General features: G+C 38.8%; 1 protein-coding gene across 3 annotated transcripts; it reads left to right on the plus strand.

The window, feature by feature from the left end:
* The first annotated feature begins 730 nt into the window (after positions 1 to 730).
* LOC127416453 (kinesin-like protein KIF26B) lies at positions 731 to 27,105 on the plus strand. Of its 3 annotated transcripts, XM_051655826.1 has the most exons (15): positions 731 to 1,072; positions 1,330 to 1,346; positions 1,600 to 1,974; positions 4,495 to 4,869; positions 7,001 to 7,128; positions 14,648 to 14,819; positions 16,225 to 16,422; positions 17,729 to 17,822; positions 18,543 to 18,805; positions 19,193 to 19,376; positions 20,822 to 20,966; positions 21,060 to 21,219; positions 21,344 to 24,164; positions 24,279 to 24,448; positions 25,009 to 27,105. In XM_051655826.1, the coding sequence occupies exons 3-15, from the start codon at positions 1,600 to 1,602 to the stop codon at positions 25,033 to 25,035; spliced, it is 5,112 nt and encodes a 1,703-aa protein (XP_051511786.1). In that variant the 5' UTR covers positions 731 to 1,072; positions 1,330 to 1,346; the 3' UTR covers positions 25,036 to 27,105. The 3 variants fall into 3 exon arrangements, with proteins under 3 accessions (XP_051511786.1, XP_051511785.1, XP_051511787.1); XM_051655825.1 differs by having other exon boundaries at positions 731 to 1,346; XM_051655827.1 differs by lacking the exons at positions 731 to 1,072; positions 1,330 to 1,346 and having other exon boundaries at positions 1,846 to 1,974; positions 4,425 to 4,869.
* The last annotated feature ends 563 nt before the right edge of the window (positions 27,106 to 27,668 follow it).

Genomic DNA, 27,668 nt, shown 5'->3' on the forward strand with positions numbered 1-27,668 from the left:
GTATACTGGTCTTCTTCAATAAATATCATCATTCCCTTTTGTGGATTGCATTATTATTTGTTTTATTGTCAATAACATTAAAGGAATATTCCGGGCTCAATACAAGTTAAGCTCAATCAACAGCATTTGTGGCATAATGTTAATTACCACAATAATAATAATAATAATAATAATAATAATAATAATAATAATTTCGACTCATCCCTCCTTTTCTTTAATAAAAGAAAAGCTAAAATCAAGGTTACGGTGAGACACTTACAATGGAAGAAAATGGGGCCAAAAATTATTTAGATTATTAATTACATTTTTGTTTTGCTTTTTTGCATAATTATTAGACCTTGCACTAATGCTTGACCTAAAAAAAATAAAATAAAAAAAATGAGTAAAAAATAAAAATAAACATAAATAACTATAAATGTTATAGAAGTGGTGTACCAGATGAAGAGTACAATGTTTTTTTCTTCAGGCAATTTACTAATTAAAATATATTTTCTAAAATATTGTGTAAACCAACAGTCAAACCATTACATTTTATTTAATAAAAGGTTAGGTTATAGAATGACGCCTTTTAAGAGGGGTTTCTTAGATATTTGAAATCTTTTTTCATGACTGAAAAAGCAAGGGACATGTTTGTCATCATCATATTTTGATAACAAATCATTTCCAATCTCTTGTCTTTTGTACCAAACCGCATTTGGGAAGCACACTGACATTTGAAGGTCTGAATGTCAGACGATGGGTGGCGCTACCTCATGATTAATCTGACTACAGTAACCACAACAGTGTTTGTGTTCTTTATTCGTTAGAGCAAAGTCAAGTGGGTGGTACTGTAACGGAGAACAAAAAAGATGAAGACATACTGCAACAACATCCCAAGGATAAATATCCATTAACTGGGATATAGGGAATAAAGTTAACAATGGGTATTTTAAACACAGATAACCTGAAGATAAGATCGCATGGGATGATTTAATTTTAAGACTTGTTGTATTTGGTTAAACAGAAGTCAAAGATTCACTACTTATCACCGGACCACCAAGTTCTCCGAGATTACCAAGAACATAAAGGCGCGGTGCGTAAAATCACTGCGCGTTTGAAGAGGACACTGCCTTTTATTTTTTTATTGTTTTTTTATTTTTTATTTTTTTATTTTTTTTTTTTTTTTTTAGGGTGAAACATAAAAAATAAAAATAAAAATTGTGGATGGGTTGGATGGAAACTTGTCGTGGAACATGTGTTGAGATAATAATAATTTTATTTACCGAATATTCTCTCAAATTTCATTCTGCTACTGGATGATGAATAAAACGGGGTGATCTGAAACAACAGGCAGTCACTGATTCACGGTAAGTAGGCTAGGTAATTAAGTAGTTCTGTGGCTCGTGATTTGTAATAGGCTAAATTGCATAATTTGTATACATTATAATGTCAGTTTTATTCTATCATGACTAAATGCATCGTTTGAATAGCCTATACATATCCCTATATATTGAGCCTATATATAAAGCCACAATGATTAATAGGCTATTGCACTGAATTTGACAATATATCATAATTGTGAGGTTCTAAGGAAGGTCGAATCGCTTTGATTTCTCACAGATGACCAACGTTAAAATGAGTCCCATCTTTGGCGGGACGAAGGGTCATGCAAAGCAAAAGGAGTTCTTGTGCGTGGAGCGTCCCTCCCCCGAAGGCGCTGGCTCTTCAGCAAATGATTCCCATGCAGCACCTTGGACAGGGCTCGCTCCTTCCAGCGCGGGCTCACTCTCTGCATCCCTCACTAACTCTCTCCTACGGTCAAAATGGTCCAAGGAATCGTTAAATGGTTACCCTGAATACAGCTCCATTAAGTCTAGGACGAAAAGGGATATGTTATTCGACACGGGACATTTATGTAAAAAGTGCATCTCTCATTTCAATGTCTTCAAAAGAGAAGCGTTGAAACACGTAATTGACGGAGAGGCTTCTACCAAAGTAAGCAAATTAGCCTTCTCTTAATTGTTTTCAAAACGTGAAAGGATCGTGCATTTCCTTGCATTTAGAGCTGCAGGACAAATTCGAGAGTCTTGGGTATTGTTTTCAGACTATTGCATGCGCATTCACCCCATCAGCCACAGTCTGTCTCGTATTTCAATTACATATGGGGTGCGTGCTTTTTTTCTTCCCTTGAAACGAGTTTAAATCGATTAGCTTTTGCAGTTGGTCTCTGATTCATGTGTCACTCGTCTAGCCCTTATTACACTGGGATCTGGGACATAATGGGTGGAATATGAAAACGCAGCTCCTACTGAGAAGGAGAGCATTAGAGTAAATGAAACTATAATGTAATAATTTGTGACAGCACATGCATTTGCGGGTGGCGTGTGTCTAAGTATTTGGTGGTGGAGAGAAATGTTAGTGGACCACTTGTTTTTTCTCCAGTGTAAAGATAGGATGGGATTTTATAGCAGATAACCAACAGGCAATGTTGGATGTAATCTGTTAGAAAGTAATTAGTTTCTGTAATATAATTACTTTTAAGTCAAAAGTAGTGCAAATGTTTTACATTTTAAATTCTTGTACTCAGATAACAGTAACTGACTTTCAATTAAGGTAATAACTTAAAAGTGGGTTGCACATATTTCTAAAATGATATTTTTTTGTTTTTGTTTAATACATTTAAAACATGAATTAATTTTTTCTAATATTCATCTGTTTGCATGTCTGTGACAGATGAAGGGAATGGTGTGCGACAATGAACATCATGGAAATATAGCCTAGACATTATTTTGAATTTGTTGAGTGTTAAATCAAAAACGTTTCTGTGAAAAGTGTTTAAGAAAGTGTCTTAATAATAAAGTAATTAGTAATACGATCACTTTTTTGATGGAGTAATCTGTAAGTAATTAGTCATTTGTAGTGGATTAGATTTTTTTTTAGCAATTTACCCAGCACTGCCAACAGCGGCCTGAGCTTTCAAAGCACATTCATTTTGATACATCTTAAAAAAGCTGAAAGTATGTATATTGAAAAGGGTCATGACATGCCATGACATATTTCAATATATTCAATGAGATTCACTTATAATATTAGTAAAGTTTTTGTACAAAAAAACAGACATATATTTGTAAAACATGATCATTTCCCACACTCATTATGACCCTCTGTCAGAAACGCTCAGTTTTGGTGCTGCTTCTCCTTTAAGACTTGAAAGTAAACGCCCACTGTTATGACTGGCTCTCTGCTCTTGACTGACCTGCTCTCTCCTTGCCATCTCACTGCTCACTGCTACTGGTTGGGCTACGGAAGTGAAAAGGTAAAGTAGTCATTGATGTGTTACTATGGAGGCGGTCAGATGCAAATGTCTACAACAGTGTGACATCACAATGTGAAGGAAGTAGAGAACGAGTTGTTTTGGCAGCTTGGTTTCAACAAATTCTCTTTTTGCAGTGAGGAGAAAGATTTGAGTTCTGAAACTGACAGTATGTTTTTATAATACAATGACATCTTCTATGTTAAAAGATCAAGGAAAATTTGATTCCTCATGTCATGACCCCTTTAAAGAAATAGTTCACCCAAAAATGAAAATTAATTCATTATTTACTCACCCTCATGCCATCCCAGATGTGTATGAATTCTTTCTTTAGCAGAACACAAACAAAGATTTTTAGAAGAATGTCTCAGCTCTGTAGGTCCATACAATGCTATTGGATGGTGATCAGCACTTTAAAGTTCCAAAAAGCACAGCTAATCGTAGTTAAAGTAATCCATACAACTCCAGTTGTTCAATGAATGTCTTCTAAAGTGACACAATCACTTTGGGTGATAAACAGATGAATATTTAATTCCTTTTCACTATAATTGTTTTCTTCCAGTCGCTCTCCAATGCACGTTTATGAGAGGACTGAGTACACGCAGGCTCTCACGTGATGAAGGCATGTTGGCATGTTCATGCGAGAACTGACACGATACAACCGGAAATGCAGCTCGGTTTATTTACAACAGAATGCTGTTCACAAGCTTCATTAGTTTTGCTGTCATTTGATCATGTCAATGTGCTTACGTCATGCAAGAGGCTGCGTGTACTCGGTCCTCTCATGAACGTGCATTGGAGAGAGACTAGAAGTAAACAATTATACTGAAAAGGACTTAAATATTGATCTATTTCTTGCCTTTAGAAGACATTCATTTAACCACTGGAGTCATATAGATTACTTGTCCTACGATTGTCTGTGCTTTTTGGAGCTTCAAAGGTCTGATCACCATTCACTTGCATTGTATGGACCAGAGCTGAGACATTCTTCTAAAAATCTTTGTTTGTGTTCTTAAGAAGTTAAGAAGTTCTTAGACATGCTTTTTTAGCCACTCTGCACAATTTTACTGGCACCACACTGCACTAATGAATTAACAAAAATAATTTTCATTCTAAGGTCTTTTTCTTTCAGTATCCATGTTTCTGGATATGTTACAAAAGACCAAACAACCAGCAACACCATTCTTCTTTCTGTGCCTCAGGATCCCAACTTCTCCATTCATCTCTATGAGAGCATGAAAGCACCTGCTAGTGCTGTAGAAGCCTGGGGCAACGTGGAGGGACGATGTAACGTCTGCTCCACTGACTTCAGCCAGCTAAAGCAGGAGGCCATCCGCACGATACTCACCCAGGACCGGGCCATATGGGCCACTCCTACCACTGCCAATATCTCATCCACAAGCCTGGACACAGGCTCACAAACGCTCCCCAGAACCTCAAGCCATCATTCTACTGTCCCAAAGTCCCATCAGAGGCCCGGCAATGTGGCACCAGATTGCTGGGTTAAAGAACGTCAAAAGCTGGAGGCCCTGTGGCCCCTGTCCTCAAGCAATGGAGTCAGTACAGTCTCTCATAAGGTAAGAAACTTCAAAAACATTTTTTTTAAAGTAAAACAAAAAATGTTGACACTTCACTCTTAGTCCAAACAAGGTCCATCCTCGTATAATAAACATATTCCATGTTTATATACATATAAACATATATAGTGGCCCCTGTAAAAGTATTTAGACATTTTTGGACCATTAAGTCTTAACACTTAAAAATGTAGAAATTTCATTGCATAGGTCACTAAATATATAAAAAGAGTGGCATTTACAACTTATGTTGTTTAATATTTGCATGCATTTATTTTCTTGTAAAGTGTGTTTGCAATATATTTAATAAAAAATGCCACTTGATATTTTGTAACATATTGCAAGGATATTTGTGTATTTTAAAGCTTAAGTGTCCAAATACTTTTCAGAGATACTATATTTCTTTTCCAAATAATTATTTCTAAAAATAAGCCATTTCTTTGGTGTTCACATTTTCTGTCCAAGACATCATCCAAATGCAAAATATAAAAACATATAATCTTACTATCAATAACTTTGAGTGCTCTAGAAAAAATACCAAGGCACAAGTCATGATTCACAGCCCTTGAATCACCCTCAAGTATATTCAGGCAGTGAATACAGCAGAACTTTTCTGTTAAATGGTTAAGCCCACAATTTATACATGCCATAAACCAGCCTGTCAAAAAAAGAAGCATGATCAATATCACTGTAATATTTAATGACCATTGAAATATTCATACTCAGAGCTTGATCATAAATACAGATGCAGTGAGAATGCATTATGAGAGTGGGACAGAGAATGAAGTTTTACACAGCTCCATCAGCACTCACAGTAAGATCTTTATGCAATGCTGACCAAGTGCATGATGGCATACCAAGTCCATTAGTCCAGCTCCATTTCATTACACAAACATTCAAGGTGGATTCACTCAAGCAATGCACTTGAAGTGGAATTTAAAAAACTGTTTTAATATACGGAGTAAAAGCAGAACAGATGCATTCTGTAGTGTTTTATTTGAAATGGTAATCACACAACACTGATGGCCAGCGGACGGTTGCATGCTTTTATAGAATGCGTTACTGCGGAAATAAGACATGCATATAATTAAATCTTAGATTGTCTCTGGAGGACAGTTAAGTGAGAGAAAGAAAGAAGAGACAGAGAGGAGAGTAACAGTAGAGCCAATATTTTTCAGCCTCAGGGTTGCTCCCAGCACTAATTGGCACTGCATTCTGGCAAGATGTACTCAATGGAAAGGAGAAAGGAGGGAGGGGGCACCTATTTCGCATGGCTGGATTAAAACATTGATGAGACATAAAGGCAGGGAGTGCTCGACGATCATGACTCTATATAATGTGGATAACTGCAGGCAACTGATGGCTTCAGTCAAACAGAGCAAAGGAATACAGCATGCATAATGTTTTGGGCTGCCGGGAAGAGGTTAGATGTTGGACTGAAGCATGACTCATCCAGTCAATGCCTGTAGCCTTAGGCAGGCGTTTTGTGTATGCTGAGACACATTGTAAGAATGTTCATGACTTCATCTGCACATCTGAGTCAACTTGCGCTCAAATAGTGAACTTCACTCATAGTGCCTGACTGACACAGCCATTGTTTCACAGTGTTTTTGTATATGCTACAAATGTTCTATGGTGTTATATAGATGTGCAAATGCAATACTGTAAATAAATGTAAGAAGAAATCTTGTTTGAATTAAGTATTTTTGTATAGTTCTTGTATTTTTGTGTGTATGTCTAGTAAAATGATTTAAATATCCTTTAACAAAAGCTTTAACAGAATTAAATCAATACAATTTGAATATACATGTATTTCTTTAATTAATTGTATTTTGTAAAAGATTACTCAATTCAATTTTATGGATTTTTTTTATGAAATTGAAATGTGTAAATAATTTTTATTTTATTTTTTGTTTAGCATAAATCTTTAGATTGTTGTTATAGGAGGAGAGGTTTATCCTTAAAACAAGAAAATATAATTTGCCATTGGTGTCTTTTTTAAACAGTTTGTACACTGATTTAGCCTATATTTTTGCTGTGTATTGTGTATTTATTACTGAGCTTAACAGTGAACCATAATACTATTAAGATTAATCTTTCTTAGACCTCACAGTGTTCTTTTCTTTTGGAAAAGGAGGGTGAGAAGGACAGCATGTCCTCTAAAGAAGTATGCAGCTACAGCACCTCACAGCCATCCAGAGCATCAAGTATGTCCTCCCTAATCCCTGCAGGGACCTCTGCTGCCTTGTCTTTTGTTACCAGGTAATAGCTGAAGTCAGTAACCATTTCTAGAAATTCATCAGCAAAGAAACATGCAACTCCAAAAACACTGATGATGATGCTTAACCATTAATTAACTAAATGAAAAGTTCACCTGAATTGACAATTCTGTCATCATTTACTCACTCTCATCATGTTTGTTCCAAACTCGTATGACTTTCTTTCCTCTGTCGAACACAAAAGGAGATTTTAGGCAGAATGTTATCCTCAATGACCATTTACTTTCATAGTATGGATAAAAGATGCAATGAAAGTGAACGGTGACTGAGGCTTACATTCTGCTTAAAATGGGGGGTGGGAGTGGGGGCCTTATACCAGCAAAGTAATATTGGTATTGTGCATTCATCTACATCTTGATTAATGATTAAAAAGTCATTAAATCCACTGTCTTGATACTGTAGATGGAGAGGTTGATGACTTTGATATTAACTTATTTTTGTCAGGAAGGATGAGACAAAAGATCCAAGTGCGGAGACAATGATCTGATATTTATTTAACAAACACAGCAATGCTGGTAAGGCTTCAATGGGGAAGCATGGAACCGACTGCAGCATGGAGAAGGATGGTGTGTTCGTAGGCTTGTGTGTGTAGTGGTCGTGTAGTGTAGATCCTCGAGGAATCCAGAGAGAGTAGTATGTTCGTAGGCTTGTGTGTGTAGTGGTCGTGTGCTGAGTAGTTCCGGTGCAGTGAGGTATCGCTGAGGAGAAGCGTAAAAGGAGACGAGGCAACAGGCAGGATGGTAACCACAATCCACACACACAGTGCATACTGGTAAGCAATAAACACAACACGATACTAGGGTAGAGGGAGAAAGTGGTAAACAACAGGACTCAAACAAACAATCGAGCGACGAACACAAAACACAAAACAGAGTGAGGTAGATATAGCCAAGGAACTAATGGCGATCAGGTGCCGCTTGCCCACAGTAAGCTGGAATGATCAGCGCTACCATGGAAACAAACAAGGCTTCCACTGAAACGCTGATTGCGCGAGCCAGCGATACCTGAACCAGGGCCGGTCAACCCATTAGGTGACATAGGCGAGCACCAAGGGCAGCATCACTTAAGGGGCACCAATCTACAAAGCCCTTTTTAGCATGTGTCCAATCTGTGTCGAACAAAATGCGCCCTGTGCGTTCCGATAATGCCTTGCCTAGGGTGCCAAATGGGGTAGGACCGGCACTAACCTGAACCAAACAGAGAGAACATGAAATGACAAACTGGAACAAACCAGCGGACTCACTGAGACGTGACAGTACAACCCCCCCCCCCCCCCAGGGATGCCTCTTGGCGTACCCAGAAGAGTTCCCATGATGGAGATGGAATCTATCGATGAGGGCGCGGTCCAGAATGTCCCAAGCCGGGACCCAGCATCTCTCCTCAGGACCATAATCCTCCCAGTCTACCAGGTACTGAACCCCTCTGCCCCTGCGTCTGACGTCGAGTAACCGTTTGATGGAATAAGCCGTGGCGCCCTCCACCAGATGAGGCGGGGCAGGACGGGCGTGGAAGGGTGAAGACTAGACCGTACGATGGGTTTAACACAAGAAACATGGAACACAGGGTGGACACGACTAAGGAAAGGGGGCAATTTGAGACAGAACACCACTGGGCTAATGGCCTTAGTAATGGGAAAAGGCCTGATGAATCTGGGCCCCAGCTTATGAGTGGGGAGTCGGAGAGTAATGTCTTTAGTAGATAACAAGACCTTCTGCCTGCAGACGTAAGCTGGAGGTTTAGACCGGTGGCGATCTGCCGACATCTTAATACGGGTGCCAGTCTGGAGGAGGGCTTCTCTGGCTATTCGCCAGGTGCAACAGCATCGTTGGATAAAGGCCTGTGCAGACGGGACCTGAGCGTCGGGTTCTTGGGAAAGGAACAGAGGGGGCTGGTAATCTAGGCAACACTGGAAAGGCGATAGCCCCGTAGATGACGGAGAGGAATTGTGGGCATACTCGACCCAGGCCAAATGAGAGCTCCAAGAAGATGGATTATGGGAAGCAAGGCAATGCAGGGTCTTTTAAAGCTCTTGATTTGCCCACTCCACCTGCCCATTATTCTAGGGATGGAACCCAGAGGACAGACTTACAGTAGCCTACAGCTTGTCAGCAGAATTCTGCTCAAAACATGACACAAACTGGGGTCCCCTGTCAGAAACCACATCAACTGGGAGGCCATGAATGTGGAAGACGTGATTAATGACTTCAACTGCTGTCTCCCTCACTGAAGGTAATTTGGAGTGGGGAATAAAATGAGCCGCCTTCGAAAAATGGTTCACTAAGGTCATGACGTGTTGCCATGGGAAGGGGGGAGACTGGTAACAAAGTCCATGGCAATGTGAGACAAGGGTCTCGAAAGGACTGACAGTGGTTGGAGGGGCCCGGCTGGAGGCTGACAGGAAGTCTTGTTAGCGGCACAGACAGGGCAAGCGGACACGTAACGGTGAATGTCCTGCGCTAGTGATGGCCAACAGAGTTGCTGTCTAATGAGCGCCTGAGTACGAGCAGCCCCTGGATGACAGGCGACGTTGGACGAGTGGCCCCACCGGAGAACGTGCATCCGGACTAATCGTGGAACGAATAAGAGACCCGTTGGGCATCCAGCAGGCGAGGTGGTGTTACGCAGTGCTGAACAGACTTAAGACTCCATGTCCCAGGACACCATGCCCACCACCCGGGAGGTGGGGAGGTTGGTATCCGGAGGGGTGGTGGAGGTCCTGACTTCAAAACATTGGGGTAGAGCATCGGGCTTGGTGCTTTTGAAGCCCGAATGGTAGGATAAAATAAAATCAAAACGGGTAAAGAAAAGCGCCCAAAGAGCCTGTCTTGAGTCAGGGATGAGCTGCTAAGGGAATATGCTGTAATGGGTTCGGCCAACTTTACCACCGGAATCTGCCATCTGGAAGCTGTGGCAGCATCAATGAAGTTTCACTCCGCTCTGGAGTCCACCAGGGCGGAAACAGAGTGAATGGTCGATTCGTGCTGCAGCTGGGCCGGGAGAACAGGTCGTTGTGCGGAATTTTTGCTTAGAGTAGTTGCGCTCGCTAGTAACCCCTTGTCTACCGACGAGCGGGGCTTTTACTGGACAGTTGCCGACGACATGACCAGGACCAGCAGAGTAGAGGCAAAGTCCCTTGGACATACGGCGCTGCCTCTCTCTCCATGATAAGCGTGTCCTCCCGATCTGCATGGTTTCCATTTCGGGTAGTTGCTCTGAGACCCCGGCCGCAGGAGTGGGAGGATGGTAATGGTCAGCTGACCTAGGAGGTGAGGAGCGACATCGGCTGCATCGGAGTGCAAGGCGTTGGTCAACCCTTATGGCCAGAGCGACCAGATCGTCAAAACGGGAAGGCAAATCCTGAGTGTAAATCTCATCATGGATCATATCAGATATGCCCTCCAGTAACCGACTCCAATGGGCTTCCTCATTCCATTCGCAGGACATGGCGAGAGTGCGGAACGTGATAGTATAGTCCGCAACAAAATGGTTACCCTGAGGCAAACCGAACAAAATCCTAGAAGCTTCTTGTTCGTGTACAGATCTGTCAAATCTCGAAGAAGGGGGCCTGGGTACCTCAGTGAGTAAAGACGCTAACTACCACCCCTGGAGTCATGAGTTCGAATCCAGGGCGTGCTGAGTGACTCCAGCCAGGTCTTCTAAGCAACCAAGTAGGCCCGGTTACTAGGGAGGGTAGAGTCACATGGGGTAACCTCCTCGTGGTCGCTATAAAGTGGTTCTCGCTCTCAGTGGGGCAAGTGGTGAGTTATGCGTTGATGCAGCGGAGAATAGCGTGAAGCCTCCACACGTGCAATGTCTCCGCGGTAATGTGCTCAACAAGCCACGTGATAAGATGCACGGATTGACGGTCTCAGACACGGAGGCAACTGAGATCCGTCCTCCACTACCCGGATTGAGGCGAGTCACTACGCCACCACGAGGACTTAGAGCGCATTGGGAACTGTGCATTCCAAATTGGGGAGAAAAGGGGAGAAAAAAACAAACAAACTCGAAGAAGCTCAGCCGAAAACTCCTGGAATGACGAGCAACAATAGACTGGCATGTCTTAAGGTCAATATTAGGTCAAAAATGGCAAAAAAAGAAACAGCTTTCTCTAGAAACTCATCAGTCAATCATTGTTTTGAGGAATGAAGGCTATACAATGCTTTAAATTACCAAGAAACTGAAGATTTCATACAAAGGTGTACACTACGGCAGTGTGTCCCAACCAAAAGATTGTCAGGTGTGCCGTGGAAAATGATCAAATTCCACAAAATAAATAAATGCATGAAAAAAAATTTTCAGGGATCCAAATTCCTCACCTTTCTGAGAAATTTGCCGTTTTAAAACGATAATCGGTCACTTTTGTGATTGTGAAGAGCAATGATTCATGTGCAAAAGTGACTGATATTTATACGCGTTAAGGGTCTTTCACATGACTCGCGTCAGCGCTGCAGAATACATTGAAGTCTATGAAGTGACGCCACTTTACACCAAATTGTTATTCATACGTTTTTGCTTCACCAATAATGTCTTTGCGAGTACTAAGCAACAAGAAATATTAAAAAACTGTCCAAATTTGTGAAGAGACATTGAATGTCTCATAATTTCTTTTAATTAAATATTACCTTATCGTTTATGAATATCAGAGACCCCAGTTATTGAACTAATTTAAATTTACCAAGAAAATGCTTAGATCTAAACATAAACGAGTCCTTTTATTACTTTCTGCTATCAAAGCAACTGCAAGCTTTTTATCTCTCTTCCAAATACATTTTCAATGTTTATTGTGCACATCTCCCACTTTTTTACGTGGCAAACTCATAAAATCGCCCCTCTATGACTTTCTGCAACTCTTGTCATGTGGAGGGCAATGCGCACTTGACCTTGGCGTTGAACGGAGCGTTGGCGCCTCGACTCAACTCATGTGAAATGCGTTTTACAATGACAAAAGAACATTACTGAAACTCAAAATTATTATTATTTGTCTATTATTGTGGTCTTTTCTGATAAAAGCCATGCTCAGCAGTTTAAATAGGCTACTGTAGAAAAATGATACCGTAGATCTGCTTTGTGTTTGTAATTCTTATACTGAAGTCAGTAGATTTGTAGCTATGCAAGTTTTAATAAAGGAGAAGGTAAGGACATTATTGAAACTCACTATTATTGTTGTTTTTTTGGATGAAAAATAATGCTTAGACTGAAGGAAGACTATAGATCTGCTTTGTTTTTTTAATGCTTAAATAAAAAGTCTCTTGGTAGATTTCGATCATGAATGACTCAAAATGATTCACTGACTCACTCAGAGCACATAAGACGCTCATTTGTCACCACCTAGTGACATTTCCAGAAGGGGTTCACAGAACTAATCAGTTAATCAAATTGAACAAATTTGTGTAACAGAAGCAAGCCTCACCAAAATACTCTTTATTTTGCAGCTAATTCTGCACAATTATAAACTTGAAAAACTTGAATCACTAAAATAGCTGGAATTGGTGCTTTTAGCTTATTCTTTAAAAGAAATTTCCCCAGAAATATTTTTCGTGGACCAGTCTTACCTTTTTCGCCCCTCATGAGTTTGCATCTCTGTAAATTATTGTGGAATTGCAAGAACAAATCTGCAAATTAGAAAAGAAGCAAATTTGTTGTTTTTCATTACCCATTTAGCGCTCTTGCCACCTGTGACCTCACACAGCGTAGCCTACCTATGTGACTTTTTGTGTTGTTGTTTTTTTTTGCATAGCCGAATTTCAAACATTACAAGTAAATATGCTACTAAGATGGACAGAAAATATGGATAAGTTCTTGAAAAGGAAAAATAATACCGATGGTTAGCCTATGTGGGAATGTTTTAGTCGTAAAAAGTGTGCCGTGGCAGAAAAAAGACCGTATTGCACTACGGTCTTCAAAGACAAAGGGCAACTGGCTCTAACAAGGACAGAAAGAGATGTGGAAGGCCAGATGTACAACTAACAAGAGGATAAATACATCAGAGTCACTAGTTTGAGAAATAGACACCTCACATGTCCTCAGCTGACAGCTTCATTGAATTCTACCCACTCAACACCAGTTTCATGTACAACGGTAAATAGAAGACTCAGGCCTTATGGGAAGAATTGCAAAGAAAAAGCCAATTTTGAAACAGAAAAACAAAAAGAAAATGTTAGATTGGGCAAAGAAACACAGACATTGGACAACAGATAATTGGAAAAGAGTGTTATGGATCTTAACCCCATTGAGCTTTTGTGGGATCAGCTAGACTGTAAGGTGCATGAGAAGTGCCTGACAAGACAGTCACATCTATGGCAAGTGCTACAGGAAGCATGGGGTGAAATGTCACCTGAGTATAGGGACAAATTGACAGCTAGAATTCCAAGGATCTGTAAAGCTGTCACTGCTGCACATGGAGTATTTTTTGATGAGAACACTTTGAAGTAGTTTAAGAAGTTCTGATTTTTTTTTTCAAATTGTAATAGTAAATTTTCACATTATTAATGTCCTGACTATACATTGTGATCAGCTGAATGCCACTTTGGTGAATAAAAGTACCAATTTCTTTCCATAAGAGCAAAATCTCTACATTATTCCAAACCTTTGGCCGCCATTGTGTGTGTGTGTGTGTGTGTGTGTTATATATATATATATATATATATATATATATATATATATATATATATATATATATGTATGTATGTATACACACTACCGGTCAAAAGTTTTGAAACACTTACACTTTTATAACTTAATTGTTATTTCACATTTTAGAATAATAGTAAATTCATCAAAACTATGGAATAATATAAATGGAACTATGGGAATTATGTTGTGACTAAACAAAATCCAAAATAAATCAAAACTGTGATCTAGATTAGCATCTTCAAAGTAGTCACCCTTTGCCTAGAATTTGCAGACATGTACTCTTGACATTTTCTCAATTTAAACAGTATTGAAGGAGTTCCCACCTAAGCTGGGCACTTATTGGCTGCTTTTCTTTATTATTTGGTCCAAGTCATCAATTTCAAAAACTTTTTTTTATTTTTTTATTACATTTTAGTTTTATAATGAAATAAATTAATATGGTGGCACAATTATATTTTTGTCTACAAAACTAATTTCAAACATTTAAGCATACGCCTTCAGATCAAAAGATTTTTAAGATCATGAGAAACATTTCAGTCAAGTGTTTCAAAACTTTTGACCGGTAGTGTATATATATATATATATTTCTTATTTATAATTATTTTGATTATTATACATTTCATTTTCTCTTTATTTGGTGTTATATCTTGAATTATCTTTATTTGGGGGCCTATTTTGGCAAATATTGATATATGTGATTAATTGCAATCAATTAATCAGCATATCATGTAATTAATTTGATTACAAATTTTAATCGATTGACAGCCCTATTGAATATGTAATTTACTTTGATATTCTGTGAATTTCAAGGTATACATACAGTATGTCTGTTTTTTCTACCATATCAAATGACTGAACATCTACAGGGCAGTACAAAAGCTAAACGGAATGGTTAGGAGAGGGAGGCATTGCTCAGAGAGTGGTGCTTCCCAACACCCAACAAACTTCAGTAGTTTTCTGCAGAAGTCTCCCCCTTTGGTTCCAGCTAATCTTTTGCAGTCAGCTATTAAAAGCAAGGAATCACCTGGGATGGGGAAGGTAAGAATTAAATGATTTTTTTAAACTACACAAGATATCAAACTACTTAACTAAATAAAAATGTATGGAAAATGACTTTTCAAAATTCACAAGTGCTTATATTTCAATCAAACATAGTAATGTTTAGTTAGATTTTATAATATGTAGTTAAGATTATCTAATACTTATCTAATACTTGTAATACTAATATAATTTTACAATGAATAAATGCATATGCATATTGTGGTTTAAATATTGTTGTATTGAAAACAATCATATTCTACATGTATAGCCTAAACCTAATCTTACTTGTATGACAGCCTGTCCTTGAAATATGGCCAATCTCTACCTGCCTCACATTGTCGCAAAGCCTGAAGTGTGGTTACATGTATAAACTCTAAATGCAAAGCAAATGGCCTACCCATTCCATTGCATCTCCTCCTCGAGGAGGGAAATCAATTTAGCTTAATTGTAGCTTGCCCTGACTTCACTCTCTATAGTTCACGCTAATGGGACTCGTCTTCAGTTTCAGATTATATCACTCTCAGGGTAGCACCTGCAGTGGGATTGCACTTAGCCTTGCACATCCAGCAACTGTAGCAGACATAATATATTCTTAAATAATTTATTTCTCATAAATATGATTTGACAGACTCAGTACAGTGGATAATATCACTAGAAAAATGCATTAGATATCAGACAAAGAATTAACCTAAACCAGGTTTAGATTTGTATTCAATGACATCATGAAAGATTGGGATATTTCAAGTCTTGTGTCTGGAGTAATCTATATTAGCATTACATACAGGGGCGGACTGGCCATCGGGAGAACCGGGACCTTTCCCGGTTGGCCAGCCACGAAACGGGCTGCCATGTTATGCCGAATGGGCCACGACATGCTGCAGAGGGCCGCAAAACAGCGCCGCAATATGCAGAAAAGGACTGATTTCTATTCCCAGAACGCCCCTGATTACATATATGATTATAGTTACTGGGACAGACATTTTCTCCTCTGTAAAAGTCAAACTGACCTTTAATAATTAGTCAAGCACTCTGCATTCTAGATAGCATTAAGTCGTAACACATATGTCTGTCTGTTTTACCCCTTTTATCCTCTGGGTTAGATAGCACTTGACTATAACATTTGAAATTATTGTAATAAAATAAAGTTTATAAAGAAATTAAACCACTTGTAAGCCATTCCATGATTATGAATTTTTTCTTCATTATATTTTATACTACTGTTAAATTTTCAAAATGTTGCTTTGTTGAGCTGTTTTATTGTAGATTTAAGATATTGTATGTGTACATGTAATATATACTTAGTATAATGTTGATCAACCATATTCATCATCAATTTACTGTACTGTATTTGTCTCTATCCTTCAAAAAATTATTGATTTTGTTATAATTTCCCCAATTCTAGGTCAAAGTGATGCTGCGAGTCTGTTCGGTTCCTGTGTCAAACCCCTCCCGGTCCCACACTTTTAAACTGGACTTGCACAAGAATCAGATCACAGTGCTGGATCCAGCCTCCCACATCCCTCAGAGACAGGCAGCTGGCACTGCAGTCCCCCCAAAGACCTTCACATTTGATGCTGCCTTTGGCCCTGATGCAACCCAGGTCAGGATCGCTGGTTTGTTATTTCTGTTAAATGACCTGAAAACTGATCTGTCTACTGTCCCGAGCCCATCTGAGCCATAATATCCAAACAATTGCGACACTTTCAGATTTGGTTACTTGAGAGCTGATATTGAATATCAGGACATACTCAGTACAATCAACTGAGCTGAGTTCACTCTTTAGATGATTATGTTTACTCACTTTATGCCAAACCAATTCAAGGTCATCTCCACAAAATACACTGTATAAAGTGGAAACCTGCAATTGTTACCTTAAAGGAATGTTCAGGGTTCAATACAAGTTAAAGGTGCTTTAAGCGATTTTGGGATGCCTTTTAGCGGTTCTGGAACTCCCAAAAGACTTAGCTGTTGAATTAGCCACTCCCCTTCTTTCCAAAACCCCACACTCCAAAGACACACACACAAAGGGACACACTTGGAGACCGTTGTATTAGAGCAGCTGGAGGGGGAGGGTACCCCTGAGCTTTTCACAGGAGCAGGACACTGTACCAGCACTTACATTAAATTATTTTGACAGTAAGGCATTCATAATTGAAGTGAATGTGGCTAGTGCATATATACACTCAAAAAAATCATTATTAGATTTTCGCATTCAATTTCAAAACACATTTCCATCAAATTGAATTGAGTTTAACAAAAAACAAAAAAATAAAATGGATATATAACTTTTTATTAATTTAATTTTAAAGATTGCACAATTAAATTTAATTGGAAATGTATGACATTGCAGAATATGTAAATGTTAAAAATAGGCTAAAATATTTTTTGAGAATACGCAGATAAGGTTAGTAAGCAGTTTGTATAATGTTTACGTCTTGTGGCTGTACTTTTGAAATGATGTGTATTTTAGCATTTATGGACTGGCCCCAGTCACTTTCTTTGTAAGTGTCTTACTGTAACCACTTTTTAAATAAAAGTGGTGAATCAAAATGAATTTTTGTGATAATCAATATTATGCCATAAATGCTGTCGATTGACCTCAACTTGTATTGAACCCAGAACATTCCTTTAGAAGGAGCTATTTCTCCTTGATCATCTAACTCTTAGACATTACTTATTGGTGTAAACTAATGTAGACTGGTTGATTCTGTCATGTGAAATAATGTTTGACTTTTATTTAATTTAATTTAATTTAAATTTTAAATGATATAATATTAAGTTTCAATGATATTTCTATGGAATCTGTCTCCAGAAAATATCCTTGAAACCTACATGAAATTATACAAATTCATGTGCTTCTCAACAGCGTTGTCTTAGAAAAAATACGTTAAAATTTTATTTTTCAGGCTGAAGTTTGTGAGAGCAGCTTGTGTGAGTTGCTTCAGTGTGTGGTCGCCGGGGTCGATGGTTGCATCCTAAGCTTTGGACAAACCAAAGTGGGTGAGTTAGTGGCTGTATACTATGTTAAACCAGCATTTTCCTTTAATAAAAATAGAAACAGCCAGTCTTTCTATGGTCACCATTTTACCCACAAGTGTTTAAGCGCTCTGCTCTCAACCCATGCTCTGCTCATTGCTAACATTGTAAATAAATAAAAAGTAAATCAATCAATTATACATTGCCAAGATTTCTTAAGGCACTGCGCCCAACTAAGAGGTTCAGGTTCAGATATGTTTACTTGCCACTGCATGTGACTTGTGGAGTCTCTTAATGCATGTGCATTAAATGTCAAGGGGAGTGGCTACATAGTGGGTCATCATGGTTCATTCACTTTTAAGGTTATTAATAGTTATCCACCCAAAATCATGACAACAATCTCTAACATGTAACTTGGAGTATGACATCATTGGCTTTTAGCTAGATTGAATTACTAGGCCTCCATGTTGGCCCTTGGCTTGCAGCCAAAAGTCATAAATCTTTTAAACGGGTCCATGCTTGACTGGAAGTAAAGTGGCTTGCATTTAATTGGTGATGACATTGCCATAACGTATTTTACACCCCAGTTTCTCTAGTCTTTGGCTATAGTCACTGATGCATATTTCTGAATAACAAAAAAACAACAACTGTGAATTGTTATTATGCAAAAGCCTAAGAGGAGCTTTTCTGTTTATAATCTGCAATGAAAAATGGCATTCTCACTTTATTTGTTTTGGTTTGCAGGAATGTCATACACAATGATCGGCCAAGATGGGTGTGCCCAAAGCCTTGGAGTCATCCCTTGTGCTATCTCTTGGCTTTTCAAGCTCATTAACAGGAAGAAAGACAAGACCTGGGCAAACATCTCAGTTTCGGTGTCAGCTGTAGAGGTCTGTGGGGAAAACAATGCCATCAGGGATTTACTCTCTGGTGTTGACACAGGCAACTGCAAGGATACCAATAAGGCAGATGCTTACATTAAAGAGGACCCCATCTATGGAATAAAGGCAAGTGATAAATGCACTCCATTTCTTCTAATAGCAACTCTGAAATACTCAATTAATTTAAACTGTACATATTGCTCCAAAAAAGCATATATAAAAACAAATGCCTTAAAACCACCCCAGTAAGCAAACCAAGGTTACAAAAATTCCAGGTTGGGTAGATGACCATGGACTAGATGCTTACGGGAGGCAGAAGTCTTTCCTTTAAGAAAGAACTGTAATTTTGCAGGGCATTTATAACCCCTTGCATGATATACTATTAATATTCATGAGGATTGAAAATCAATCAAAATTTTATAGATCCTCATTGATATGTTCATTGAAACGTTCCATTTACTTCGGAGTCTCATTATTAGATTGTGTTGTCAAACCAGTGTTGTTGTCTTCCAGCTTTGCAACCACAGTGTGCTAAATGCTCCAACTCCAGAAAGAGCAGCGTTCCTACTTGATGCAGCTCTTGCATCTCGCAGCAGTGAGATGGTGGACAGTGGAGGGACACCACTGCACAGTTGTCACATGTTCTTCACCCTGCATGTCCGCCAACAGCACATAGGGAGTAGCACCAAATCCGGGAGTGAGTTCCATAGCTTTTTCATGGCTTTAGTATAGAGAGGTAACTGCAGATAAACTAGACTTGGATGTATAATCATGCAAAGGCCTATTGAATGATATTTCTATTATACACTAAGAATAAATTATGCCCAGTTAAAGCGCTATTTATTTGCAAGCGCTGTCTGTGCTGGTTTAGCGCCCCAATCACTAAAGGAATTATGCAGATCAGGCAATGGCGCCCACAAAATTTTTTCTGAATGCAGTTTGCATGGTGCAGTTCCTATCATCTGGGCCAGTTCTGAACGTGCTATATAGCAGAGGATGCTGTAGACCACCACCTGGTATCACTCCACTACGCTATTCTCTATCATTTCATCATTATTTGGTGAAACACTGATGCCATTTTTGCAAATGGATTTTTGCATGGCTTGATGTACCTATTGCATTCAAACAACAACGATGTCTTTTATTCACTTTAACTCAAATTACAAGTAAAACAGCAGATTATCAGTTCATGAACACTTACTTTTTGCTTGGTTCCTAACACAATGCTATCGTATGACATCAAAGTTCTTTCACTATAGTGCATAACTTGTAAGGCGATACATGTTAATGTTTGCATTACATAACCAACTACATTTACAGGCTTATTCGAGCATGATCAAGTTGCATGGTAGCACAAGTGATAGAGCAATGCACTTGCAATGCAAAGGACCAGGATACGAGTCCAGATGATCATGCAAGTCGACATGCGAGCCGGAAATAGCATAGAAACATCACAAAATGTTTTTCATCTTACAGTTGCTTTTATTACACTATCTGTTAGGTTTAGGGTAGAGAGGTACATTTTGTTGATTCAAAACTTGATAAACCATTAACCTTAAGAACCTCATCTGTTTGGGAGAAAATTGAACTCGCTTTTAGCGCCACACAGTGGACATTTCACCTCGAAACTGCCGTGATATATGTACTGAACACTGTATTGTAATTTTTAAAAAATTTCACCACAGTCATGTAATTTTAATGAGATCAGGCTGTAAAATTCAGCTTACTGCCTGCTGTCCTCGAGCGGTAATAGCACAATGTTAATTGCACCGAGATAATAATACAGAGTTTTGTGAATAAAGCGTCATTTATAATGAGACTAGTTTACATAGAAAGAAGGTGTGTTTATGTGAAAAGGAATGACAATCACATAATTTAAATACTCAAGACGGAGTGCTATTTTAGCACTGATTGTGCCTGCTTAAACTACATTGTGGGTGGTTAGTAAATAAGACATACGTTTTTGTGCTGAATTACTTAGCACAAAAGTGGCACAACTATTTAGTGAATTTACCCCCGAACATTTAAATGACAGACCTTTGCCATTTTAAGCCAATTTTTTATTTATTTATTTATTTATTTATTTATCTTTTTACAATTTTACTTCTGTTGCTCAAATTTTGTAATGGATATTTTCTTTAGTGAAAGTGGACCAAAGCAAGCTGAGCCTGATCGATTTAGGGAGCTGTGTTGGGGAGAGGGACGTAAGCAATTGTGGAATCTGCCTCGCTGACCTTGGAAACATAATCATAGCTAAGCTAAACAGACATAACCATATCCCTAATAGGTATGTCTAGGTATATCTCTTTTATAAAATTAAGGATTTTCAAATAGTATAGGAACATAAAGCATGTTATCAATGACTGTTTGTTCACTACAGGGGAAGTTACTTAGCCATGCTCCTGCAAGACTCTCTGAACAATATCAACTGCTCCACCACAATTATTGCCCATATATCGACCTCATACCAAGACCTCACAGAAAGCCTCTGTACAATGCAGACTGTGTATCGAATCCGAAGGCTGCAAAAAAAGACCAAGGCATGTTTTAAACTAAGAAAGTGTTTTAGTTGATTAATAATAATGGACATGTGCAGAGGTTTCTTTTAAAATGCTATGAATTTAGGCTGTGCTTTACTTCTTGACATTTTTTGGTCATTTTTAGAATTCTTCCTCAAGCTCACCCGGAGGAAGAAGCTCAGGCAATGAGAGGAAAATTAATAAATCCACCAGGCTGAAAACATTCCAATCCACAGGAACACTGGATCAAGATCTCTCCTCTTCTGGTTTCTTTGATCATTCAGAATTTCACCCTGTCAGTGCCAAGTCTTGTGATTCTGTCATCTCTATGAATTCCTCTGGCCTACTAAATAAAGAGGTTATAATTAGAAGCCAAGAGGTTTTGCCTATTATTCCATCCTTAATCAAGAGCAAGTTAGAGTCAAAGAAGCTTTCTCTAATGAAGTTTTGTGAAATTTCTCCACCACTTGCTTGTCGCATGAAACAAACACCAAAAGAAAAGACTAAGGAAGAGTCAAAGCCAACGATATTGCAGGATAAATTGGAGTCAGATTTTGAGTGTTTGAAGTGCAACACATTTGCAGAACTCCAGAATAGATTAGGAAACATAGATGAAACAGAGTTATTTAGCATGGACACAGTGATAAAAGCACCTCAATCAACTCAAACTGAGAAGAAATCAATTTCATCAGAAGATCAAGGATCAAGTAAATGGGCATCTAACAGTATTAGACTGGGAAATTCTCCCAAAAGAGATGCTATCATTCACAACATCAATGAACTGCCAAATGCTGTTGCTAAATGCAATTCAAAGATTGTTCAGACATGTCTGCCACAGTTAGATGTTGTCAGGCAAAGTGACCAGACACTATCTGGCCAGTTGCCCAGTAGATCTAAGCATCATGCTGAAAAACTTGACATGCCATCGAAAGACCAAAGTAGGTCATTGGATGATTCCACAATGAAACCTGAGACACGAATTTCTCCCATTGGCAAGAGTTCACCAAGATCTACATCCTCCTCTTCTTTTTCTACATCCTTGTCTGCCAGTTCAGGCACCCCACTTGCTGTTTCTGCAACTTTGAATGAAGACAATACACATTGTACAGAACAAAATCAACGAGAGATGAAGGCCACCATCACTGTGACAGTTCAGCAACCGCTAGATCTGAATGGATATGATGAACTTGTGTACACTGTGGTTGAGGAGGTAACGATAAATGGGGCCTCTGAGAATGGAAAGGCAAAAATATTAAGTGTTTATGATTCACACTCTCTCCAGGCTTTAACACCTGGAAGTCAGCCTGTCAGGATTATCGGCAGTGTAGGTGAAGAACAAACAGAGAGTTTTCCTAGTTCCACCTCTAATGCACCAACTTCAGAGATGGAAATCTCCATGGCTTTATCTGATGCAACTGTCAATGAAAATGCACCTGTCCAACAAACAACAATCAATACATATTATGACAAGGTCAGCAGCATCACTTATTCAAAAGACCGACCACAGCCTGATACTTGTTCAGAAGGGCCCCTAACTGAAGATGTAAAGGATATCACTAATGAAGCCAAAGTAACACTTGACCCTAGTTGTAACAATTCAGTGCACCATGAGGTCTCAAAGTCCAGACAGTATGCTTGTGAAATTCCAACCAAGCAGAACTCTTTGTGCTCAAGCAAAAAGAAAGACTTCAAGGATGCCCCATGTCCGCACATGAACACAGAACACAAGAATTCACAAAGTCCAAGAGAAACCCTTGAGTGGAAGAAATATATCTCAAAACACGGACTTGTGGAAGGCACCAATGATAATGCTTCAGTCCCGTCAATCCATACAAATTGCCCTAATCCAAAAAAGAAGAATGTAGAAAAAAAAGAATGGCCTGGAACAGCCAGAAGTGCAGTGCTAAACCAGAGGCAGCTTCTGATTAATGAGAATAAGACCAACACAAAATCTCCTCTTGAGGACAGCAGCATGCTATTTAATGCAAAATTGAAAGCATTATCCAGCAGAAGCCAAACTTTGGATCTAAGCAATAGTGTGACCTTTTTAAGCTCAACAGGAAGCTTGGAAGGTATTTGTACCTCGCCAAGACTTAAGAGCAAATTCCTTGAAGACAGTGGTGGCATTGATGTGGACTCTAAAGGCCTTTTAGAACGAGATTATATGCCAGTTCAGTCAAAGAGTATGAACTCACCTGGTTTTAAAGGAGACTTTGAGGAGGACTTTGTAAAGTGTCGAGCCAGTGGAAGTCTTGGGAGAGTTCCAAGGTTCTTCCCCATGCATGATATTGATGCAGATAACACAACTCGGTTATCCAAAATCAGTAAGTCTAAGACAACACCTGATCATAGGTTAATGCCGAATTCAAAGACCCACAAATTTTCAGGTGCTAGTCCCAAGAATGCAAGTTTATCCCCCAAATCTTCAAGACACTCGATCAACAGGAGCTCAAGCCTTTCTTCTAATGGATTCTCGAACAACCAAAGTTCCTGGTCAACGCAATCCTTATCCCGAAGTCAGGTGATAGGTGATCTTTGTCCCAAGTCTTCTGGTTTATTCCTGAAAGGAAGAGTCGAACATTTAAGAAGTAGTAGAGACTCTCTTTCTAGTTTTAGCCAATGTGGGTCTGATTTAGATGAAAGTGAGGAACTGACGAAGACGAAATCTTTTATTCACAGACTGCCATCCCCATACAGTCAGATCACAGCTCCAAGGGAACCATACCACTGTAGTGGCCATGCCAGCGATACCACCAGTGTTCTTAGTGGAGAGCTGCCTCCTGCCATGTGTAAAACATCTTTACTCTATAACAGGGGCAGTATGGTCAGTAGTGGTTATGAAAGCATGCTTAGAGACAGCGAAGCTACAATCAGCAGCAGTTCAACACACAACTCCATCAGTGATCATAGCTGTTCCCTTAATGCTGCCAAAGGTGCAAGAAGTTCCAAGAAAAGAACCAACGTAGGTGAGGATGAAAGTCTTCATGCATACGAATGATGATAATGCAAAACATTTGAATAATCTGGATGAGCTGAAAACAATATGATCTTCATATTTACTGTAGTTCCTTTGTCCACAGGATCTAATTTAAGATGCCCATCTAAAGACAACCTCCAGTCACTGAAGAGGTCCTTCAGTGGGCCCAAAATGCACTGGGTGGATCAGAGTGTTTCTGACTCTTACGAAATTAAAGTCTATGAGATTGATAATGTAGATGCTTTACAGAAAAGAGGTGGGACAGGTAACAAGGTGAGGTTCAAAATACATCACTAGCAAAAATAATAGTTTATTGTTCATTCACAACCTACAATCTTTCTGCATCCAATAAATTGGTAGTGTTGGTCAGTATTAAGATCTGGCTCAACTCTTAAGATTAACTTGATATAAAACTTGGAGGTGTGATAGTAGGCCAAAAAGCTAATCTCAGATAAATCACTTTTATAGTATCTTATGTGATTAAGGGAAGCTCGAAATCTACATTTTCAGGGCATAGTCCGCTTTAGTGCAAAGTTGAAATTCCTTGAGCATCGACAGCAGAGAATTGCAGAGGTGAGGGTCAAGTATAATGCTCTTAAGCGGGAGTTGGAACATGCCAAGCAACATCTGATGGTGGATCCTGAAAAATGAACCCTTGAATGTAATGGCTAAAAAGCCATTTTATATAGATGGATATGTATATGTCCTGCTTATGTATACTAACTAATATTAGGCACTGCAATAGGACAGAAAACTGTATGATTGTCTATGGTTCTGCCTAAACTCCAGACTGTATCTTAATTATTATGTTATTTCTGTGATATATTTTGCAGTTGACTTATGGCAAACATTTGAGGTAGACTCCCTGGAGCACTTAGAGGCTTTGGAGCTGGTCACTGAACGGCTAGAGCATCATGTTAACCTCTGTAAAGCACATGTATTGATGGTTACCTGCTTTGATGTTACAACCAAGCGCAGACAAACATTACAAAATTGGCCCTCTGTAGATCATAAAGCGTTCATAGGAGTATAGCATGCAAAAATGGTAGATGATCACTTTTTACGTGTTATGCAATATGTGTACAAAAGAATGCCTATGATCCACCACAGAAATCTTTACATTATATGGAAGCTTCCATTGAGGCTGATAAAGCTATAGGCCTACATGAAATCCAATTTTCTGTAAATCACTCTGTCGGAGACAGCTTTAATATTGAGAGAGGTCAAAAGAACATATCGGACTGCAGACTTAGGGTGCCTACACACTAGAGTTACCGCTGCATCAAAGAACACTGCGAATGCATTGATTTCAAAGGGCATGGTGCGTTGGAAGGACGGAGAGGGAAAACGCAAAGGTTTCCGATAGTGAAGCTCCGTCATGTGAACAAAAGTTGAAAACATTTCAACTTTTGTTGCTACACACTCTAGTGCAGGCATCTGTTGACCAATGGGAATCTCGGAGAGGCGGGACTAGTTGCGCTGTAAAATCGAGAAGAAGAAAAAAACGGTGGACAAACACAAACATGCGGTGTATTCCATCCCTGTCCTCTATTATCTTTCTCTGTCAGGCTAAAATGATAGTAATTGTGGAGAGAGAGCCTGGGGAAGAGTTTCAATGTTTACTGGTACATTGTATTTTAAATAGCCATCTATATCCGTGACCGCCTCTTCCCTGTGTGGTACACGCCTTCCAAACGAACCTTTCTCACTCCCATGCACCAAACGCTCTGTCTGAACATTTTTAACCCTGGGTTAAAATAATCCTAGGATAATGTAGTCTTTGTTTCACACTGTTCATACTCTAACCTGGGTTTGTAATTAATACATGATTTCTCACTGCACATTATGATTATGACTGATTGTAAACCATTTCTGCTAACAACAAATGGAAATGAAAAACATTTTGTTTTGAGTCACTGTTCGAAAAGCTTAACCTTGGCTTGACACAAGGGGAAAAAATTACAGTAATTTAGGGTTTAGCTTACTGTGAAAAGCTCACAGAGTCAAGTTGATCGACAATTTTGAAGGCCTCAGTTACTAAGGTTTCATACCCTGGCTAACCTCCACACAAACAACTTTCAGTGAGTGTTACTATAGCCGCTTTGCCACCACCAGGCTGAACAGTTCTAATCCGTGCCAAACTGGGTCAGTTGGTGTGGTTACAGTTTCTTTTTCCACTGTGGTGTGGTTAAATCAGGAGAATGTCTGTACTATCTGTGGCCATGTAGGCTACAATACTAGTTAAACCATCATCATAAAATCATGAAGATACACTAAACATACACTATTGTTTATGAACTTTTATTAACTTCACCCAAATATTAGCAAACTTGGCAAACTAGAAACAACTAAAATGGCTATAAGTTACCTTGGCGTTGGCAAATTGACAATCAAGAGTCACCACATACTAGAGCCATTCCACCAACACAGTTGAGCACGGATAGTTATGGTTAGTTAACCGTGCAGAGAATTTTGGGCCGAGAATGGTTTATAATCGTGCCATGCCGAACCGTGCTCAAGTGGAAATGCTACTGTAACTGTTTCAAACCGTGCTCAGAACCAATCGGCCAGATGGTGGAAAAGTGGTTTAAAATAGCCACATCACCTACAAGGTGGTAAAAACACTGTATATAAGTAATTTTTAACACCATGCGTGCATTGTGTCACCATTGCTGTTGCTTAAAGAGAGAACCATTTGGAAGTCGCTTAGGCTTAGCCTACACTGTTAAGGTCCTCGGCCCTTATATGTATGCACTAATAAATACGCTGTAATGCATTGGACTGTTTTTATTTAAATTAGGTTCTAAATGTTTTTCCTGAAATGTTATCATTCACATGTTCAATGTCCCACTGTAATAATTACTTGAGAAACATGTTTTGTTTTTTTTGTTTTTTAAAAAACAATATAAAACGTTAGGCCTAATAGATGAGGAAAAAAATGTGTCTGTCTGTTTTTCACAGCGACTTACTAACACAGTGCTTGGTAGATTACTTTGGAATTGTAATCAAGTACTGATTACAAATTACATGACTAAAATTGCAATTAGTAACATAAATCTCTTGGATTACTGTTTTTTGGTAATCTAATCTGATTCTTTTTCGATTACTTTTGGATTACGTCTGACCTAAATTTTTTACATTTGAGTAGGATAACCTTGTACCATTTTCACAAAATGTTGCTTAAATGCATTTAAGAAAACGTAATCAAAATATGAGAATTGATATATATTTTTTTGTGTTTCACTCACTATTTGTCTGTTAATGAGTGAAATAAAAAGGTACTTAATGGGTCATGAAATACAAAAACACATTTTAACTGATAAGAATAATTCATCAACATACATATTTAGTAGAAGAAGAAAAAAAGCATTTGTTATGGGAGACTTTGTAGAATGGTGGACAGGTTTTCCAGGCTTGTTTAGCAATTGTGGTCTTACTGGGTATAACAAATGCCATTAATGTGAGGAAACAGGTCAGACCAGTTATAGTTATG

The sequence above is a fragment of the Myxocyprinus asiaticus genome, chromosome 25, assembly GCF_019703515.2.
Source record: "Myxocyprinus asiaticus isolate MX2 ecotype Aquarium Trade chromosome 25, UBuf_Myxa_2, whole genome shotgun sequence".
Classification (NCBI taxonomy): domain Eukaryota; kingdom Metazoa; phylum Chordata; class Actinopteri; order Cypriniformes; family Catostomidae; genus Myxocyprinus; species Myxocyprinus asiaticus.

Excerpts from the sequence above, each read along its gene's own strand:
- LOC127416453 (XM_051655825.1), top strand. The coding sequence starts at position 1,600 with ATGACCAACGTTAAAATGAGTCCCATCTTTGGCGGGACGAAGGGTCAT. Across the intron at positions 14,820-16,224 it reads AATCACCTGGGATGGGGAAG|GTCAAAGTGATGCTGCGAGT; the intron begins GTAAGAATTAAA and ends CCCCAATTCTAG. Across the intron at positions 16,423-17,728 it reads TTGGCCCTGATGCAACCCAG|GCTGAAGTTTGTGAGAGCAG; the intron begins GTCAGGATCGCT and ends TTTATTTTTCAG.